General features: G+C 42.9%; 2 protein-coding genes across 11 annotated transcripts in view; one reads left to right on the forward strand and one right to left on the reverse strand.

Moving 5' to 3' along the window:
- The first annotated feature begins 212 nt into the window (after positions 1–212).
- The window catches only part of HNRNPAB (heterogeneous nuclear ribonucleoprotein A/B), a 31,246-nt gene continuing 11,523 nt past the window's right edge, over positions 213–19,935 (forward strand). For 3 of the 9 annotated variants that reach the window (XM_075056966.1, XM_075056967.1, XM_075056964.1), the window contains exons 1-8: positions 213–418; positions 561–886; positions 4,120–4,288; positions 4,373–4,531; positions 4,950–5,081; positions 6,841–6,949; positions 7,043–7,195; positions 7,274–7,358. In XM_075056966.1, the coding sequence (XP_074913067.1) occupies positions 600–886; positions 4,120–4,288; positions 4,373–4,531; positions 4,950–5,081; positions 6,841–6,949; positions 7,043–7,195; positions 7,274–7,344 (1,080 nt within the window). In that variant the 5' untranslated portion in view covers positions 213–418; positions 561–599 and the 3' untranslated portion in view covers positions 7,345–7,358. Of the gene's footprint in view, positions 419–560; positions 887–4,119; positions 4,289–4,372; positions 4,532–4,949; positions 5,082–6,840; positions 6,950–7,042; positions 7,196–7,273; positions 7,541–7,613; positions 7,938–19,935 lie in introns of those variants that run through there. The other 6 variants (XM_075056971.1, XM_075056972.1, XM_075056969.1 and 3 more) reach the window with 4 other exon arrangements.
- Positions 10,011–19,163, reverse strand: PHYKPL (5-phosphohydroxy-L-lysine phospho-lyase). 2 transcript variants are annotated; one of them, XM_075056962.1, is made up of 13 exons: positions 19,015–19,163; positions 17,044–17,162; positions 16,050–16,209; positions 15,321–15,395; positions 14,382–14,469; positions 14,171–14,287; positions 13,872–13,954; positions 13,334–13,559; positions 12,910–13,064; positions 12,341–12,430; positions 12,040–12,170; positions 11,574–11,629; positions 10,011–10,195 (listed from the first exon to the last, which is right to left on the reverse strand). In XM_075056962.1, the coding sequence occupies exons 1-12, from the start codon at positions 19,071–19,073 to the stop codon at positions 11,610–11,612; spliced, it is 1,323 nt and encodes a 440-aa protein (XP_074913063.1). In that variant the 5' UTR covers positions 19,074–19,163; the 3' UTR covers positions 10,011–10,195; positions 11,574–11,609. The 2 variants fall into 2 exon arrangements, with proteins under 2 accessions (XP_074913063.1, XP_074913064.1); XM_075056963.1 differs by lacking the exon at positions 19,015–19,163 and adding an exon at positions 18,756–18,927.

Genomic DNA, 19,935 nt, shown 5'->3' on the forward strand with positions numbered 1-19,935 from the left:
CCGCGTCGGGCAGAACCGCCCGCAGCGCTGAGGCGAGAAGCGCGAGGCCCCCGCGCGCCGTGCCTGCCTGCCTGCCTTCCCTCCCAAAAGCCCAGTCCCGCGGGCCGCCATTCGCTTCACCCCGCCCGCCCCCCGCGGCGCAACCAACAGGAAACGCCGAACGATATGACTGACAGGCGTCGGCGACCAACGCGGAAGCTCCTTATTGCCGTGTGGCTGAGGCTCTGGCCGTATAAAGGCGGCCACGCGTTAAGGCTCCGGGCCGGAGAGTACGTGTCTCAGGGGGAGGAGAAGGTGGCGGCGGCGGTGCCGGTGCGGAGCAGCCGAGCGCCGCGGGGAGGGGTGTCAGCTCCAGCGCGTAGGGGATTTTAATCCGAATTCCGGCCGGCCCGGATTTTTATTGGGAGCGGGTTTTAAAGTGAGTATGAGCGGGATGGCGCCGGCGGAAAAGGAGGGGGGGGAGGGGCGGCGGGACCGGACCGGATCAGACCGGCCCGGCGGGGGGGGGGGGTGGGGTGGGGGTGGGAGCCGCCTCGCTGACCCGTGTTCGTCTCTTGCAGGCGCCCTGTCGTCCCTCTCGCCTCTGCGGACGGGGCAGCATGTCCGAAGCGGAGCAGCAGTTGGCGGCCGCCACCGGCGCCACCCAGAACGGGCACGAAGCGGCCGAAAGCGCCGGAGAGCAGCAGGCCGAAACCGGCGGGGCTCCGGCGGCGGCAGCGGCGGCGGCGGCAGCAGCAGCGGGTGTAGCGGCGGCGACGGCGGGAACGGCGTCGGGGGCAGCGGCAGCGGGAGCCGGACCGGCGGCGGGAACAGCGGGGACGGCCGCTAGCCAGAACGGAGCCGAAGGCGACCAGATCAACGCCAGCAAGAACGAGGAGGACGCGGGGTAAGCGCCGCGCCTCCCTCGGCGGGCTGAGGCGGGAGCAGGCCGCGCCCCCGCCGCCATACACCCCCCCCTTCGTCGTCGTCCTCCTCCTCCTCCTCCCCTTCCTTCCCTACCCCCGGGCGCCATGTGCGGCGGCGGAGCGCGGCCGCTAGGCCCCGGCGCGGCCCTTCGGCGGGAGCGGAAGGGAGAGGCGGGCGGCTGGCGCCCTCCGCCGCCCCCGGGGCTCCGCTCCGCCCGGTGGGGGGGGGGGACGGGAGGAGGGCGGCGGGAGGCCCCGGCTGCGGAGGGATCGAGCCGGGCGGGCGGTGAGCCGGCGGCCCCTGCAGCACCAGCGCTTCCTTTGTTCTGGAGCTGCCTTTTGTTGGCGCCATGTGGTGGCTGGGGGAGGGGCGGGGAGCGGGTTTGTTGCCGTCTCACGCTGTAAAATGGAAGGGGATTTACCTCGGCTGACTTCGCATCCCGCGTTTTCCTCATCCCTTTCCCCCTTTTATTTTTTTTTTTTAACGAAAGGAGTGGAGGGAAGTAGTTGTTTTCTGTCGGGGGGCGGGGAGGCTGGTTCAAACTTTCTGGGGATTGCGTGACCGATCGCCACCGGCGTCGGTGTAGATGCGAACATGTTTTGTGTCACGCCTATAAAAAAAAATAAAAAATCCTGGCTTTGGAAGCTAGTCGGGGTAAGCCAAGTATTTGTGGAGGGAGTAAAGAGAAAAACAGCGTGATGGAGACGATGTGCGGTGTGTTTAAAGCAGTAAGAACGATTTTGGTGTACTGCTTTGCAACGTTGTCAGAAAACGGCTTATCTCTTGCAAGTGATGTTGGAGGGCGTCAGCGTAGTTTTGCTGTGTTTTGGTAGTGGCATCCTTGTGTACAAAAGAGTAATTTCTCTCCTATCATAGTTGGTCTGTTTATGTGCTTGACTTGAAAAATTACCTGCCTGTTTCTTAAGCGGGTCTTTGTGATTCAAGCTACTCCATGTATTTAATTGGAACTCCCTTTGTTATCCGTGGGCCCTGAACCAGAGGTTCAGATCCCTTAAGTTGAACAGAGAGCTGAAGCCACAGTAGCATAACAGATTTTGGCTGTAAGGAAAGGAGTGAGACTTGCACAAGTTTCCTATAAGCTAGGGCTGGATGTACCTTTTACAGACACTACAAGGATTGAGAACCAGGCCTCTTAGCTGTGTGTGAATTTTCTTTTAACTTCGAAGTTTTCTGCCCTGAAAAGTGGGTGATACTCTTTCCCTTTCTTGCATAGGAAGTGGCAAGTTTCAACCCCAAATCTGTGTAAAATGGAACTTAAAAGAAAAGGAGGGGGGATTGACCTATGTGGAAAATCTAGTGCTGTGCTAAAACAAGAGCTGTCCAAGGCAGAGTTCAGGGTGCTGACATCAGAGTATTTTGTTAAGAGCTGAAACATGCTTTGATTCAGCTGCACTAATATGCTGAGGAGGAAGAAAAGAAACTACATGTTAAGAGTGAAATTGCCCAGTTTGTGGGGCCTCTGAAGGTGAAGTCGAAGTCAAATAGTAGGAATTTGGCCTTAATTTCAAGGGCTCTATTTTCTGTTACTTAAATAGATGTAGGTATCAATCATTCCAATTACAAAACAAAGGACTGTAAATTACAAAGTGTAATATCTATGGATGTAGTAAGACTTGAATTTAGCATGTGGCAGCATCTGTGTGCATACCACAGCTCCAACCCGATGGCATAAAGCAGCTAAAGCTGCCTCTAGACAAATTCCTGTCATCCCCCAACCATTGAATTTCTCTTGATCATTCTGCAAGTGTAGTCAATGATGACAGGGTATGCTATGGGAAAGCCACTATCAGTCTGTACAGATTACAGCAGTTATGCTTGGTCAGTAAGCTGTTGTGATGAGAAGGAATCCCTCAAGTTACCTTTCTTTCACCTGTTATTGAAAGGCTTAGTAGACTTTGTAATGTCTTTTCTGTGAGGCTCTATAGTAATGGCTGCAAGAAGCACACAGACTTTACTTAGACCCTATGTATCATGCTGCACTGTCAGTTAAGAGTGCACAGCTTGATATTCTGAAAAAATAAGGGTTTAGCCTTCAAGGGGTATGGTTTCACCCAGTTTAAGGAAAAAAGGCAAAAAAAAAAAAGGCATGTATAGTTTTTTCTCATATTGCCTTTTGAACATAAATGGATGTTAGTTCTGGCAAATCAAAGTTACACATAAACACCAAAAGCCAATTTTATTTAGACATAGTCTAGTTTCTAAAGTGCTGCTAGCTTCTAGTGCCAAATCTAGGTTGCCTCTAAACAGAGTAATGACAACTTAAACTGCTTTAGTCTATAGTTAGATAAAAAGGCTCGAATGCTTTTAAAAGCTTAGTTTGTTACCTTGGAAACTATGAAAATAGAAAATACAGCCGTGTTATTAATGTTTTCATTTGAAGTGAGGCATTTGAAAAGTGCCTTATTGACTTACCTAAGTTTTATTTGTTAGATTCACTTCTGTATTGTGCTTCACTAGTATTTAGTTCTTTGAGATGCTTCAGAGGATATTTTGTGTCGGAAAGTGGGCAGGGAAGGTATTGTATTGGTCATTCATGGAAGTAAAGACTAATAGTGGAGATACTCCTGTCGTACTGGTGAAGATAGAAGTAGATTCAGTAACTAAGCAGGAAGAAGTGGACAACATAGTATAGTTAAGGCAGGTCCAAAGTCCCACCTGTTGTATGTGACTGTTCTTGGAGGACACAGATACCTGGTTTAAATTTTGCAGATTGTTCTTAGGACTAAAATTTTTACAGCCATTTGTCCAAATCCTGAAAGAGCTCAAGTATTTTGCTTTTGATGCCTTATTCTATCCTGAATGCTTTCAAAGCGGTAGGAATGATTCTAGGTTCTTTCAAAAAACTGAGTTGGTGGTACTTGATAATCAGTACTGCTTTGTTGCAAGTAACTGAATACTGTTGAAAGAATGTAAGTTACTGGTGAGGAATATTTTAGGCAATTTTTGCTGTTTCTTATACCTGTATTAAAATTCAGGGTGCATTGTGTCATTCCCTCAGGATGGGTGGAACCCATTCTTGTGCACTCCTTTAGTGCCACTAACTTTTGACAAGATGCAGAAGTATTTAACTTGCAACAGTTGGTCCTGTTTCTGACAATGCTGCTGGGGCGTGTACCACTGTGAGCATCTTGCTGCATGTGCTTTTCTGTAGTACTTCCTGAATCTAAATAGCTTATCTCTTTGAAATTTCAGGAAGATGTTTGTTGGTGGCCTCAGTTGGGATACAAGCAAAAAAGACTTGAAAGATTACTTCACCAAATTTGGTGAGGTAACCGACTGTACGATAAAGATGGACCCTAACACAGGAAGATCCAGAGGCTTTGGATTTATTCTCTTCAAAGAACCTGGGAGTGTTGAAAAGGTGAATTTAAGCTTCGTATTTCAGATTCTTAACTTCTAGGAGAAACTTTTCAGCTTGAGTTAATCACATCAAACTATCTTTCAGGTTCTGGAACAGAAAGAACACAGGCTAGATGGACGACTAATTGACCCCAAGAAGGCCATGGCAATGAAAAAGGATCCAGTGAAGAAAATATTTGTTGGTGGACTAAACCCAGAAGCCACAGAAGAGAAAATCAGGGAATACTTCGGAGAGTTTGGAGAGGTGTGTAATGGTTTCAGTGTTTACTAAGATAACTATAGTCTTCAGTTGCTGTTTAGTTTACTAATAATTTGCATGTTGCAAATTAAAATTTCATATGTATCAAGCCTTTTGTAACTAATCCAGAGGTTTCCCATCTTGAGAGCAAGGAAGGCACATACTGCACTAGATGCTTCCATTGCTAGTTATAGATACCCTTGTCTTTAACTCAAACCATTTTATCTGATGTTAAAATTGGTTTTAAGAGTTGTAAAATTGAAACCTCTGGTCTGAAAGCCAATGTTAGCATAGAAAGAATATTGCAACTTTGGTGTTGCATAATATGCATAGATAGGAAACCTACAGTTTTACTGTCCCAAATGCCATGCGTTTAACAGTTCTGCTAAAATACCAGTCTGAAAAAAGTATTTCATGTCTTCAGATTGAAGCAATTGAACTTCCCATGGATCCAAAGACCAACAAAAGGAGGGGGTTTGTGTTCATCACTTTCAAGGAAGAGGATCCGGTGAAGAAGGTTTTGGAGAAGAAATTCCATAACGTCAGTGGAAGCAAGGTAGACACTTTGACTTGTAAATCTTTGTCCAAGTTATTAAGCATAATACCACTACATCTGTAATCTGAAAAGGATTTTGTAGACCTCTGCTCTCAAGATAGCAAAATTACAATAAGAACAGCTTGCAGTTTACCACAGGGGTGTTCTGCTGTAAGTTCAGTCACAGAGGCTACGAAGTTTCCTTGCCAGTACTTGTGGCTTTAATACTTGCTCTGTTCTAGGGGCTTTCTATGTAAAGTATCTACTTGCATTCATTAAATACAGGTGGAAAAACTGGCTTATTTGTCTAGCAATATAAGCCATTTCAACAGATATGTACCTATTTTCAGCATAGAGCATTTGCCTAAATGTGAGACTTACAGATACTAACTTTGTAAGCTGAAACTGGCTCTGTCTGACATGGGCGCAGCTTCTGGTGCCTCCTGCTACCAAAAACATTGTCATGTAAACCCAATACAAGAATCCAGAGTGTAAATGTATGCTTATGGTAACTTGTAGTTGGTCAGCTGGTTATGTGAACTACTGTAAAAGTGGTGAGATGCTCTGAACAGCTGACTGGTCATCTGTGGGAATAGCTGATAGAGTGTCAAGCTAAGGAGAAGAGGACTGGAGGCAAATGATGTGTGCTGGCTGGAGGTATCGCTCTTCCCTCAGTGCTGACCACACACTAACTTCAAAGCCCTGTTAGATCTGGTCATACTGTCTGACACAGTGACTTAGATTGCACTCAGTTTAAGACTGGTCTTGACACAGCACAGAAACTTTGGCAAACCTAACTGCACTGGTTGTTGACAAGACACTCTAGTTAGCAATAAAGTTTGTTTTCAGGAGAGGTGAATGCTTATGTGCCAAGGGAGCTGAGAAATCATACTTGTATCTTGTAACTATGGCTTGTTTTTGTGTCATAGTGATAATAAAAAGAGCAGGTTACCTTAAAGGTCTTGTGGTGAAGAATTCCAAGGCAGGCTTGCTGAGGTGCTGCTATCATAGGGAGTTGTTCCTTTCACAGCAGCAGCAGCTTTCATCTTGGACTGTGCACAGATTCAGGAACTAGGAAGCTGGCTGACAGCTTGAACTGCAGCTTGGGAACCTGTCTTGGAAATGTCAATTCTGGTTGTTTGTAGCTGTTCTTAGTATTTGATAAGTGATGATTTCAAGTGTTGGTAGGTGTACTGTACAGTCCAACACAATATTTGGTGTATAGGGTGTATGAGGGCTGCCAGGAGAACTTTTTCTGGTACATTTCTCAGACCCTTGTTCATCCAGGGCTGCTCAGGTGAAGCTGTCCAATAGCAACAGCCTCATCTTGGAGGTTGTGCCAGGACAGAGGGCAGGCAGCCTTGCAGCTCCTACAGGAGCAGCAGTGGTGCTGGGGTGGCCTCAGCACCTCTTCCATGGGGGAATTCATATTGGAGAATAGGCAGTAATAAAATACTCTGCAAGCAGTGGCCTGCTTTGTATGGCCAATAATGATTTAACCTTTGTTTTCCATCTGGGAGTTGATGGTAGGGAATAGGTGGTGTAAAATACTCTGAAAGCAGTGGCCTGCTTGAAATGGCTGTCAGTGACTTACCTTTGCCCAGGTGGCACAATATATCAGATGCTTCTGGATATGCATTAGTTCTGCTCACGTGATAGGGAGCACAGCATGTATACTTCCTTTGCCTCCAGAGTAACCTCTGGCTTTCCTAGGTGGTTAGGTTGGGTGCTGCTGCTGCTGTAAGACAGTATACATACTCTTCCTTGTTTTTTATTTCAGTGCGAGATTAAGGTAGCACAGCCAAAAGAAGTATACCAGCAGCAACAGTTCAGTAGTGGTGGAGGAAGAGGTAGCTATGGAGGAAGAGGCAGAGGTGGAAGAGGCGGCGGTAAGTACTACACGCACTACTTTAGTATGGACACATTCTAAATAAGTTGTGTGTACTAAAATGGGATTTTGTGGATGGTTTTCCCTTCTATAGCTCAAAGTCAAAATTGGAATCAAGGTTATGGCAATTACTGGAACCAGGGTTATGGGAATCAAGGATACGGCTATCAGCAAGGTTATGGTGGCTATGGAGGCTATGATTATTCAGGATATGGGTATTATGGATATGGACCAGGCTATGATTACAGTAAGTAAAGAGAACTGTATTGGGTATAAGCAAGCGTAACTAATTAGCAGTTTAATGCATTTGTTCTCTTGTTCATAGGTCAAGGCAGTGCAAATTATGGGAAGACACCAAGACGTGGTGGTCATCAGAATAACTACAAGCCATATTGATCAAACTTATTCAGGTATGCAGTGGCATGGTCTCTTTTGGAAAATGACTGCATAGGTTTTGTATACAATGCTGTAGATGGATATTTCAGTTCTGTACCAAATTTAACTTTACAATAAATTTCTATGGCCTGTTAAATGTGCATCTTACTTGGAAGAGCTCCCTGGAAATGTTTTACATGTTTAATACTTACAGATAACTAGTTGTCTAGACAGTGTGGTGTGTAAATTTCAGCCTTGCTGAAGATATTAATTAATGATTTTATTAATAGGTTAAACTGAAACTGATTTTGAGGGTCTGCTTAAAGCTGCAGCTCTGCATCTAGGGACTGCCTCTTGGAGTTAACTATGGACTCTGCATTACTCCAGTTGTACAGAATGAGATGCATCTTAGGGAACCAGTGTCACTTTCCACCTTTTTATTTTGTATTGTTTTTGTGTCATACATTTCCTGTAATGGAAGTGTTAATTTTACTGTACTTTTTGGTACCTTTTTGGAATCTAATGTATTGTAAGGTATTTTACATGTGTTCTGATTCACCATGACATGGATATTGAAGCTATCCTAGCTTTTGAAATAAAAAAGGCGTAATCTAGTGTCTTGTGCCATTCTTCAGCTATTGTATTAGTAAAATGCCAGTATACTGTTCCCAGAACTTAGTTCATGGCAGTACCTTGATAGATGAAGAGTTGTGCTTAAATGTTTTTAATCTTGAAACTAGAAGGCTGTATTGGTAGTTGTGCTTGCTTGCAGTTAAGTGGCAGCTAAAAACTGCAGTCACTTCTGCCTGGAGGTTATGGAAGAGGACTCAGGTGGAAAGCCCCAGCTGTTGTGGAGGCTGTGCTGGTGGCTCATGTCCTAGACAAGGACAGAGGCTCAGCATAACTGTGGTTGTGTCTCCATTGTAGGGCTCTGCTAGGAGGAGCCAGAGGCGTAGGTTTCAGGTAGGGCTTGGGAGTCTAGACAGCATTGCTGGAGGAAGCTGAGGCATGCAAGGAGCTAGCTGCACTTCCTTCATGTTTCACTCTCTTGAACCTGAGACTTTTCTACAAGTTCTTAATAGTATGTATACCTGCCTTGAAAGACAGGTTAGACAGACATAAAATTACCAATGCAAAGTCTGAATTTTTGCAGCCTTTTTGTGTATCAAAAAAGGCTAAAAAAAAACTTCCACTAAAGTTGTGGGTGGAAAAACAACAAAACATGATCTCTTTCTTTAGAGATAAGTGACCAGCTAGAAATATGCTCTCCTTTTTTGACTAGTTTACCACTATTTTAAGGCAAGAACTATCATGTGATTTGCCTGGCTTGCTGCAGAATAGTCCTGATCTCAGATTTATAAATAAGTAGCAAGCGCTGCTGCACAAAGTAAACTTCTAATCTTTGTTGCAGTAACTGGTTGGATTTTTACTTTCCTTTTAAAGCTAAAATCTGACAATTTTTTTCTTGTAGTAAATTCTATTTGAACACATGGGAACCAGAAATGGAATTGAACCAACTAAGACAAGACATAAACAGATGTTACTAGTGACCCTTTCAGGTTTTTTTTCTAACAAGGGATGCAGCTATTCCTACAGGGACTATAATATGCTGCTCCCTGCTGGCTGTCCTTGAAAAGAAAAACTTGCTGTAAAGTTAGAAGTCTGTAAGACTTTTCTGGGGTTAAGTGGAAATCTTGAGTATAAAAAAGATGAATCAGACTTTAAATCTGATAGTTGACATGACAACTTTACAGCTGGAGTCTGTAACCTAATGCCCAACTTGCAAATAAAAAAAATTGAAGACCACTGAAACAAATGAGTACAGTATTTAAAAGTATTACTGTCTCAAGATGTAAAATTGAAATGCTTTATTGCATATTTTTACTTGTTTTCTTATGACATAAGGGGTAGCAGAATGTTTTTCTAGCAAACAGTTTTGCCCACCAACAGGAAATTTGCATAGTATCAGGACCATACTGCTGCAGTACTTCTGGCTAGTGTCTTAGCAATAGTTTGTCAGCTGGCTGTTATTTTGCTGTGTTTTTGGAAGTAGGTTCTCAGGTAATGCTTCCTTGACAGGTGATGTGGCCTTAAGCAGAAATAGAGGATAGTGGTACTTAAATGCAGAGCTGGCTTTCCCTTTCTTCTTTGCATGAAAAGTTTGTGATACAAAGAACATGTAATTGCCTGGTGAAAGCAAGGGCTTGTACACAAGGTTGTTGCTTATGGCTGTAACGTACTCTTAATTTACTAATCCTACTTGGATATTTCTTGAGGACAGAATATTTTGTAAGAACCTGTTTGGGAGTCATGGCCCTCAGCTGTCTGTTCCTCATGCATTTGATGATATGAATTTGGGACTGAAGTTTTTGACTTAATCTGGTCACTGAGACCATTTGTTAAATATAGTGCTTACTAGGGACCTTGTTTTGAAGCTGGCTACTGAAACTGGTCAGAGGAGCCTGGGAAGGACTGGGTGTACTGGCAGCTAGAATGGCATTTGCATCCGTAGTGGCAGATTTAAAAAAAAATAACAGAACCCATTGGCTCATCTTAATCTGCAAAATTTATAACCTGAAAGAGCATGAGTTTAGAAAACGTAGTTTATAGTAGCTACTAGAAATATATTCCTTTATAATAAGTTTTATATATGCTGTTTTAAATAAAAGCCAATTCCACACTTCTGCCAGAGTTGAAACAAGCTCTTGTAAAATTTATTTCTCCTAAAGCTTTTACTAATAACAAGATAACTGAAAATAACAAAATCAAAGGTAACTTATCTGGTCTAAGACATGCTAGGATGATGATTAAATGTGCATTATTACAGTAGAATAATGTTTCTTAGTAGTAGATCTTGAATATTGTTTGAAACCTATGGAAAGAAAAAAATGTTATGGTTTTTTTGTAAAAGCATCATTAAAAGGAATTTTCGCTTACATTATATGTAAGTGTCATACTAGTACTGTACTTAGTAAGAGGCATTTTGCATTCTTGGTTTCCTGTAGAAAATAAAGGTATTTTTCTTGCTTAGTTTAGATTGCAGACAAGCACATTAAGTCATTAGGCCTCTAAGTTAAACTGGCACTGTTGAGTAACCTTTCTGTTCTCAAGAAGTAAGTAGTACAAACAGCTGTATGTCTTTCCATTAACTTGCTAAATAAAATATTAACACATTTTTCTTGTGCCTGCTATACTAATATTGCACTGAACTAAAAGCATGTTTCTCAGGGCCTTAGCACTGAATCTAGTGTGGTGGTTGAGGCCACCAGTGATTACATTAGGTACATTCCTGTATAGGTACCTAGAGTTTAACTGGGCACTTGGTTAAAAAACACTTGGTTGTCTTTTAGTCAGAGTAGGCTGAAGAAGTACTAAGTGTACCACAGGGCATTGTAAGTGAGGTGTTAACTGTAAGTGTACACTGTGCTTGTGAGCATGTGGCAGTGCATTGCAGCTCTCTGTAAGCAAGCTGTAGAGGGGACCTCAACAGATACTAAGATTGAAAAGGCTTGGAAGACTTAACAGGACTCAGTCTTACTGATGCCCACAAACTTCTGAGTGTAGGGGTAAACTGATGCTCAAGTGTGAGATAACAGCCATGAACCTGAAATGATCCTACAAAGTAGTAAAAAATGCTCAAGAGAACAGAAGGCAATACTACTTCAAAGTCAGTCAGTTGTTAAGTAAAAGTACTTTACAGCTCTTCATAAAGCTGTTAGCATAAGTGGAGGTTCCCAAATTGTGGCATGCAGAATGTATGGTGCTCCTGCCTTTAAGGGCAGTTAAGGGGAGACTTGCTGAGAAGTGGTTAGGCAGCTGGAACAGCTTCTGTCTAGAGACTTATGGCACTGAGCAGCTAGCATAAAAGCTATGGTTTTTTATCTTGATGGGCATGTCATTTGCATACCCAAGAGTTACACCCAGTCACTCTTAAAGCTTCCCAGGCAAGCATAGCATGCTCTAGTTACTGGTAGGCATTTCTGGGACATGTTGGACCTAGCTTACAAACAAATGAATACATATAGTGTTACTAGAAGTGTCAGACTCTGATAGAAGGTAGCTGTGAATGGCAGATGTACACAAGTCTGGTCCGTCATGCCTCTAGCTTGCCAGAAATTCCTGCAAACTAACTTCAAGTAAAAGTATCTCTGAGGAAGCTTGGTCCTCAGACCATTCACAAGATGCTTGTGAAGTTGTGTTTAGGGACCATGGCTTTTAAATAATAGTAAAGGGTAAATATAGATAAATACCTGCTCAGGTAGAACAAGTGGATGTTTTCTATTGGTTCAGATGTTCTTTTCCATGTCTGGAGAGAGAATAAGCAACAATTTAGCAAACTCATGACTTAGTGCAAAAACTTGTCTCAAATTTGGTTAACACTGAGCATGCAGAAATTGTATAAAAAGCTAAGTGGCAAATGCACACAGATTATGGCTTTCAAGAATGAAATTTGGACAGCTTTTACCAGTTGCCCTTGTTCAGATAGGTAAACACTTCAACCTCTACCACAGCAAAGCTATTTTGAAAGGCATATGCATCTGTGGAGTAAATAGTTCTGTTTGTTAGAGAACTTTAAAGCAATAACTTAGAAGTGAAGGCTAAGCTTGCATTTCCTATCTGCTGAGCATCTGCCATCTTGGGTCTGTTTTAGCACTTCTGAAAAGCAGGCTCAGAATTGACAGCAACCCTCTGCAAGGCAGTTTTGACCTGCATTACCTGTTAGTAGCTTGTCAATTGTGTCCACAACAAATTTTGCATCCTCCATGTTGAAGCACATTGGGGGCTTGAATTTAAGCACATTTCTTCCTGGCCCATCTGTACTCAGTAGAATATATTCTTCCTTAAGTCTGGAAAGAGCAATAACAAAGAATTATGTTTACCTTTGCATGTAGTTCAGAAAAACTTAAAAGCATCAGCATGCCTTTGTACACAGACTGTTTTCTTTTCCTGCCAGTTGGCTATATGTTAACAACTATTGAGTGGCAAGGTTACTTTGTAATTGTGTGCTTGCTTGTACCTTGTTATTAGATGCTCTGCTTCTTCTGTGGCTGGGGTCCTTTGTGCTTGATCCTTGATTAAGTCTACTCCAATGAATAAGCCAGAACCCCTTTAAAAGAAATAAAAATAGTCAATCTGTGTCAGAGGAAGGAACTGCAAGTGAACTAAAAACATTGAGAAAGGTTTTTGTGAGACCAAACCTTTACTGCATGAGAATTACTTGATGTTTGGCTAGTGATAGAAAAGGTATTGCTGTTCTGAAGAAACGTAGTAATACAGTATAAACTATGGCAGTGCAGGACATGACTTTAAGCATATTTTCCATCCAGCTGATAATGCTGTTCTTTGTGCACTTGAAGTAAGAGTTCAAACAGGAAAGTAGATTCCTTTAATAATTAATAAATCAATAAAGCAGTACTGGCCTAGAGTGGCAAATAAGCTCAAGTTTGTTTTGATCTAATGTACAGCAGGCTGTTGATTTTTTGCTGAAAACACACATTTAATGAATTTCTTAAAACCATGGACTGAGTTGTTTGACTGACTGAAACAAACAAAAGGCAGCTAAAAATGTAAATAAGGCACTAATACCTGACATCACCGATGATGGGATGCTTGATTTTCTGCTCCTTCAGGAGCTTCATCAAGAAGTTGCCTACTTCTGTGGCGTGAGCCTGAAGTTGTTCTTTCTCAATCACATCCAACACAGTTAATCCAATCGCACATGAGACAGGGTTTCCTCCAAACTGAGTTCAGGAAAGGAACACATATAGCCATGGAAAGGGAAGAAAGATGCAGTCATGTCACTGAAAGTATAGCCTCAGTGATAAAATGAGCATACTTCCATTTTTATCAGATGGAGCCAGTAAACATAAAGTTATGTACTAGAAAGATATAAATACTATAAACAGTAACAATGGGAATGATAAAGATTAATAACAATGCTGCATGATTTTCTAATTTTAATGCTTAAGATGCCTGTAGAGAAGGAGAGTTTGGGAAACTGTTTACTTACTGTATTAAAATACTCTACTCCTGTGGATGCAAATGCTTCTGCAATTTCTTTTGTTGTTGCTACACAGGCAATAGGGTGCCCATTTCCTATTGGTTTCCCCATAGTGACAATATCAGGTATAAAATCTTCTCCCTGAAGCTGGAATGCCCAAAAGTGCTTGCCAACCCTGCCAAAGCCAACTTGAATTTCGTCAGCAATAAATACACCTCCTGCCTTGCGCACATGCCTGTAACATAACAGATTTTATTGTCTCTTAAAAGGAAATGGAACATAATATTTACATAATGTTTAAGAGCATGCAGAAAGCATTACTTTGCAAATTTCCAAGAAACAAACTTGTACAGGCCTATATTTATTCTGTATCATATGTTTAAAAGCAGGTCTTTGCCATACTAAGTAAGTTTACATTCTAACATGAAGGCACAGGCCATGTCCTGCCTATCAAGCTGTATGCTACAGCAGGCAGAGAAATTCTCTATCATCTGTATTTAGCAAGTACATTAAATTAAAAAAGTTAAGATAACGAGTGACCACTTACTCTGCAACCTTCTGAAAATAGCCTGCTGGTGGAATGATTTGACCACCCACGCTTGGCAGAGATTCAACAAAAAATGCAGCAATCTGAAACATATGTAGCATGTAGTGTCTGAACACAATACAGAAAGTTGTGGAAATTGTGTTAACAATTAGCAAGTTATTTGTCATTAGATGGTTCTTGCATTGTTCTGTGATCTTTTCTTTTTGACAAGTTCATACCACTTAGCTCAGTAATCCTGAATGGCATTGACAGTCAGCTATGCTCATTTCTAAGGCAAGACAAAGGAAATAACTTTTTACCTTTCTGCCTCTCTTATGTGCTTGCTCAATAATATTTTTCACTTCATTAGCATAGGCTGTTACTGAATCTTCATGGTCTTCCCTATAAAGTCCTCTGTATGTGTCTGGAACAGGAGCCTATGCAAAGGAACAGGTTCTTAGATTCAGTATATCATAAATAAGACTTTGTTAAATTGACAAGTAGTTGATAGTTATAGGCTGAAGTACATACCACGTGGACCCATTCCTTTTGTCCTTCTAGATTTCTGAATTTATATGGGCTTATGTCAATCAAGGATGTCAGATGTCCATGGTAAGCACTTAAAAAACAATTAGCAGAACTAAACAGTAATTTCCTCAGTATCAAGAGTTCTTTAGGAGTAGCATTACTGATAGCTAAAGAGTAGCTAGCCTCTCTCACCTGGTGGGAATACAGTCACTTAAGCTGAGAACAGCTCTGTAGTTTCTATCAATAAGCTTAGTACTATTTGGATTTTTTTGCATATCTGAATATAAGGGATGCAGAGGGACAGTATTCAGTCACTGGTTTGCCTGGACCAGTGACTAGAATCACAGCAGTGTAAGTCACGAGCAGTATTACAAGATTGCAGAACAACTGGAAGAGACATGTCTGGCCTACTTCTGAATATCCTCCAACAATGGAGTTTCCAGTCTCTCTGGGCATCCTCTTTTAATATTGACCACGTTCATGGTAGAAGAGTTTTTCCCTATGTCTCATCAGAATTCCTCAGGTTTCAGCTTATGCCTGTTGCCTTTCTTCCTGTCACCATACATCTTCAGGCCTGGTTCTATCTTTTCTGCTCCTTCCCATTGGACAGTTGTAGTTACAGTAAGATCTCCCTCTAGCAGTCTCTTACAGCTGAACAAATCCAATTTTCTTAACCTATCAAGCCTGTGGCTCCCTACCCATCATGGCAGGCCACTGATGGCCTCCTTCCAGTAAGTATGTCAAAGTCTGTCATGTACTGGAGAGCCCAACCTGGACACAGTTCTCTGGGCTGGTCTCAAGATACTGAATAGAGGGAAAAATTACTTCCCTCAACTTCCTGGTTACAGTCATTCTACTACAACAGGTTTTCAGAAATGCTCTAACCACAGATCAAAACTGAGCTTTGTACCCCGCAGTAGATAAAATTGCCAATGTACTTACTGGTCTAAAACTATAATATCCTCATGTTTTGTATACTGTCGTGCCAATCTTAGGGCAAGATCATTCGCTTCAGATCTACAATTGAAAAATTTGATAAGTGTTTCATTGTGGTTGTTTTGAGTTTTGAAATTCTTAACCTCCCTTGCGATGCTGTTTGTGTCTGTGAGAAACAGACATAACTCAATGCATGTTATTCACAGATCCCTTAGTAATCAACACTTGTTAGGGTAGGACTGTTCACCAGAACAGAATCCATCTTAAAAAGCTGGAGTACAGAAACTACTTTGGAAACAGTTATTTTTCTTTTTTTTTTTTTTTTTTTTTTTAAAGCTGTAGTTTGCTTGGGAATATGCCTCCCCCCCAAATACACATTGTTACATTTAATCTTGATAATAGAAGTAATTCCCAGTTCAGAAGTCAGATCAGAAACTTGATACAGTAAATATTTACGTTAATGTTTTGTAGTCCAGGGCCTTATAAACAGAATAAAGCCCTTCTTAAATAAAGCACTACTTCAGTTTCCTGATTGAGAGCTTGCTAAATGTGAACTTCAGAGTCACTGAAGTTCTAAAAAGGACCACAGTTTCTTCAAAAACGCCAAACCATGTTTTTTGTCAGTATCTAGTGATCCATGCCAGATCATGCAATTGGCTGCTGATAAGAAAGTATTCTACTTGTCTGTACATACCTAGTGAAAGCACAGTATCAATTCTAATATACGCAACTTACCCAGAATTCAAAAAATAAAAGATGCATAACTTCTCAGGTAGTGTTTTTGAAAGTCTCTCTGCATAATCGACCAAATTGTCGTGAAGGTAACGAGAATTTGTATTTAACAATTGATTTTGTTCATGGGCTGCTTTTACTATATCAGGGTGACAATGTCCAACTGCAAGAGAGTGTGGAGAGTGGTTTGACAGTTCTTCCATATAACCCATGGTGTTCATTCACATAATAACTTTTATATTTCTCTTATAGTACAGAGATATTATCACTGATGATTGTATTTAATCAGTGGGGCATTAATAATATTGTCGGTGGAAGACAATGTATGTCAGTAAACCCTGTAAGCTTTCTCTAAGAACTTCCCCCAGCCCCAAAAGTTGGAAGTTGCCTGCTACTGTACTTCAAGGTTTGTAGTTAATACTGGAAATTTGATACTTTAAAACCAAGACTATCTAATTTGATTATTTGGATGTATACATTTACATAATTTAGGGGTTTGGGAACATGCAGGTAAGCTTTTCCATCAAAGAGTTACTAGCCCTGCTGGGGTGTTAGTGACAGCACCGACCAGTTAGAGAGATTTCAAATACTGTAAGAAAGCAGCAACTACTTCATAATAGATAATTAAGGCACCACACTCAACGGTGGGCCTGTAACTGTATGCTTAGCAGTAACTTCTACAAACACAACAAAACATCAAGCCATTTGTTAGTTTTACAGTTAGGTGCTTGAGCTTTCACGGAAAAAAAAAAAACCACCCTGAATTTTAGACCATTATGTTTCTAGGAAGACAGAACAGGAAGTGAGTCTGGAAAGCACATTCACGCACACAGAAATTCAAATGTGAACCATAATTTTGCAAACTGTAGGCTCAAGAAAGTTTTCTTCTACTTTTCAACTTAAACAATCCCTCCCTCAACACAATGCAACAGTGGTAAAAGCACTGGTTGTTCCTTGTTCTGCTTAGAAAAACATGGTATCAAATAACATAACTTACCATGAGCGACGTTGTTTATGCAGTCAAGGTATCGTCTTCCATTCTCATCGTACATATACTGGCCTTTTGCCTTTACGATCTTCACTGGATCATTAGAAAAAAACAGCTTGCAAGAAGAGCTATGGCAAGCATCAGAAAGCAAAATAAATCTTAGTGAATTCTAAAAGTTGCATAGTTTATTCTGCTGGTAATATTTTCAGTTAAGTGAGTTAATCAAGTGAAAGACATTTCCCCAGTTGCTGGCACATGGCATCATCCTACTTCTGGCCCCTAAAACAAAGCTTGGGATGGGGAAGAGAACAGGCCTTGTGCTCTAAATCAAGTCAAGTTTTGTAAGACTTGCAGGGAAGAAACAAGCTTCAGAACTGAAAATCCTTCACTGGTAATCTAGCCACTGCACATGGATAGGATTTACCACTATAATTTTATCCAGTCTTAACTGCAGTTCCTTACTGTCTATGCTGCCTGCTCTTCCTGTTCCTGAAACCCTCTCTGGTGTCTCTTACCTCGTGATTGTTTTCATTATATTCTTGCTATTCTCGCTAAGGTCCTGATTTTCCAGATGGTATGGTGTGGGTGATTGTTACATCCGTAAAAAGCTTCACTAACCTTGAAACCTTGAGTGATTTTATAAGGTTGGGTCTACTTAAGCGTGTTTGTTTTGTTTCATTTTTTAAATAAATTCCCAAACAAGTAAAATGGAAACACATGTCTGCCTAAGTAGGAGTTGCAGAGATTTGACTCTGAAGGGCAATGCCAAACTTTTATGCTTAATTTAGTAAAAGACTGCTTATACAAAAATAAAACAATTTGATCATAAATACAAAGTCATTGTCAAATGAGCAACAAAAGACAACGATAAAATGACAAACTGCTTCACTATCCCTCCCCTATAGGAATCCTATACTTTCTGTGTGAGCTAGCAGTAGAATGGTAAAACAGTCAGGTTTTTTTCTAAGCTTATCCTGACTGTTTAACAGATAGATACCAAGAAAGCACGTACAGAGGCTGGGTCTTTGTTCCCAGTGGCAGGGCAAATCAGTTAGTTAGTTAGTTACAAAGAGATTAATACATAGGGTGCTATTCTTCAGATTCGTCTAACTGGCACAGTTAACACTCCAGCATTTACTTTCAGCCCAACGTCTGGATTCATAAAATGTATAAAGATTAAAGTAGCCTTGTTTTTTAATATATATATATTTAAAAGGAACAATACAAAAGCATTCTGACAGTTAAATATAACAGTTTGGCTGCCATTCCTGATAGCAGTCTACAGAACTAATATTTTTGGGGGGTCAGTTGAAGCAACACAAGCTATGGGAAATTTGGAACCGAGTCTCGTGCTTAATTCTATCAAACTGGGCAGACATCTGTTGTTAATTTTATCATGTTTTGGGTGTAAGAAGTTTTCTGAAAGACAGGCTATACTATTAGGTCTGCCAGAACCTCTGCCTGGCCCAGCATCGCCTGGCAGTTCTGCAGGTGGGTTAGCCCCGCTGCACCTCGTGCTCTCGGCTGAGCTGATAGGAAATGCTTTCTAAGCAGTTTAAAGTTTAAACAGGCACGCCAGATATCATACAGGTTTTATACTTCAGTTTCGTAACCCCCTCCCCCCTTAAGAAATGCTGGTTACTGCTAATTACACCAGTAAAATAGGGCTTCGCACTCTAACAGCGCCGACTTTCCCGGCGACGTTGCTGGTTTCGACCTACCATGCTGGCCAGGCAGGGACCCGCTTGACTTCAGCCCCGGCAGCGATCGCGACGGGTGTCCGAGGGCCGGGCTCGGAGCGGCCAGAACCCTCCGCTGCCGACGGGCAGCGGGACCCGCTCCCGGCCCGGGGCCCGACCGGCCACGTCAGGCGCCCCGCGGCGGGAGGGGGCAGCCCGGCGGCAGCGCTCTCCGGGCCCGAGGGGCGACGGTAGCGGCACGTCCTCCCCTTCCTCCCTCCCTCGGCACTTCCTCACTTACCCGATGAGCTGCCGCCGCAGGGCCAGGGTCTCCTGCCGGGAGCGCTGCGCCGGCCTCATGGCCGCTCTCGCCGCCTCGGAAGGACCCGGGGCCGGGAGGGGCGGACCGGGGAAGGGAAGGGAAGGGAAGGGAAGGGAGGGGCCGGGCCCGCCCTGCCCCGCCCCTCCCGGCCCTACGGCGCCCCCTGCCGGCGCAGCGCTGCCCCCCGGGAGAAGCGGTGCCGCCTTCAGTCGGGGCCGGGGGGAAGCGGTACCGGTTACCGCTGCGGGGAGAAGGGCCGGGCCGGGCCACGTAGCAGAAGGTGGGCAAGGACGCGGGGCTCGCAGGCGTGTCTGCTCCGGCAGTAACCCTGCACCGCCCTTGGAGAGCCCAGCCCCGGACCAACCAGCCTCTCCCAGATCACATCCACAACGCAGCCGTAGGGAAGCTGGTTTCACGAGGAGTAGGACAGGAACTCACTCGTGCTTTCAGGCTGCCAGGCTGGACTCTCCGCTTACAGCATCAGGAGCGGTGACTTCAGCTCCGAGGTCCCGTAACGGGGGAGAGGCTGCATCCACCGGGGTCCTGCAAGGCTGCTGGCAGCTCATGTGCAAACTGTACCTCGTGGGGCGGCACCGCTGGTGGTGGCGTACGGCCCCAGATCCCACTCGGTTATCAGGCGCCTTGGAGGTAGTAACATGTTTTTGAGGGCTCTTCAGGTCATTAGTAGAGCTATATCGTAACATTCTCTCTTTTGAAGTACTTGCACATCAAGGAAGTTTCTTTTACAGTTGAAAATAATGTGAGGTGGTAGCCTAGGTGTTACAACTGTATGAATTGTTCAACACATACTCCGTTATTTAAGCAAAAGCAAAACCAAACCATTTGTATTGTTGTACTCTTGTGTTTGGTCAGTGCCAGATAGGTAGACCTGACCGACTA

The sequence above is a fragment of the Buteo buteo genome, chromosome 24, assembly GCF_964188355.1.
Source record: "Buteo buteo chromosome 24, bButBut1.hap1.1, whole genome shotgun sequence".
Lineage (NCBI taxonomy): Eukaryota > Metazoa > Chordata > Aves > Accipitriformes > Accipitridae > Buteo > Buteo buteo.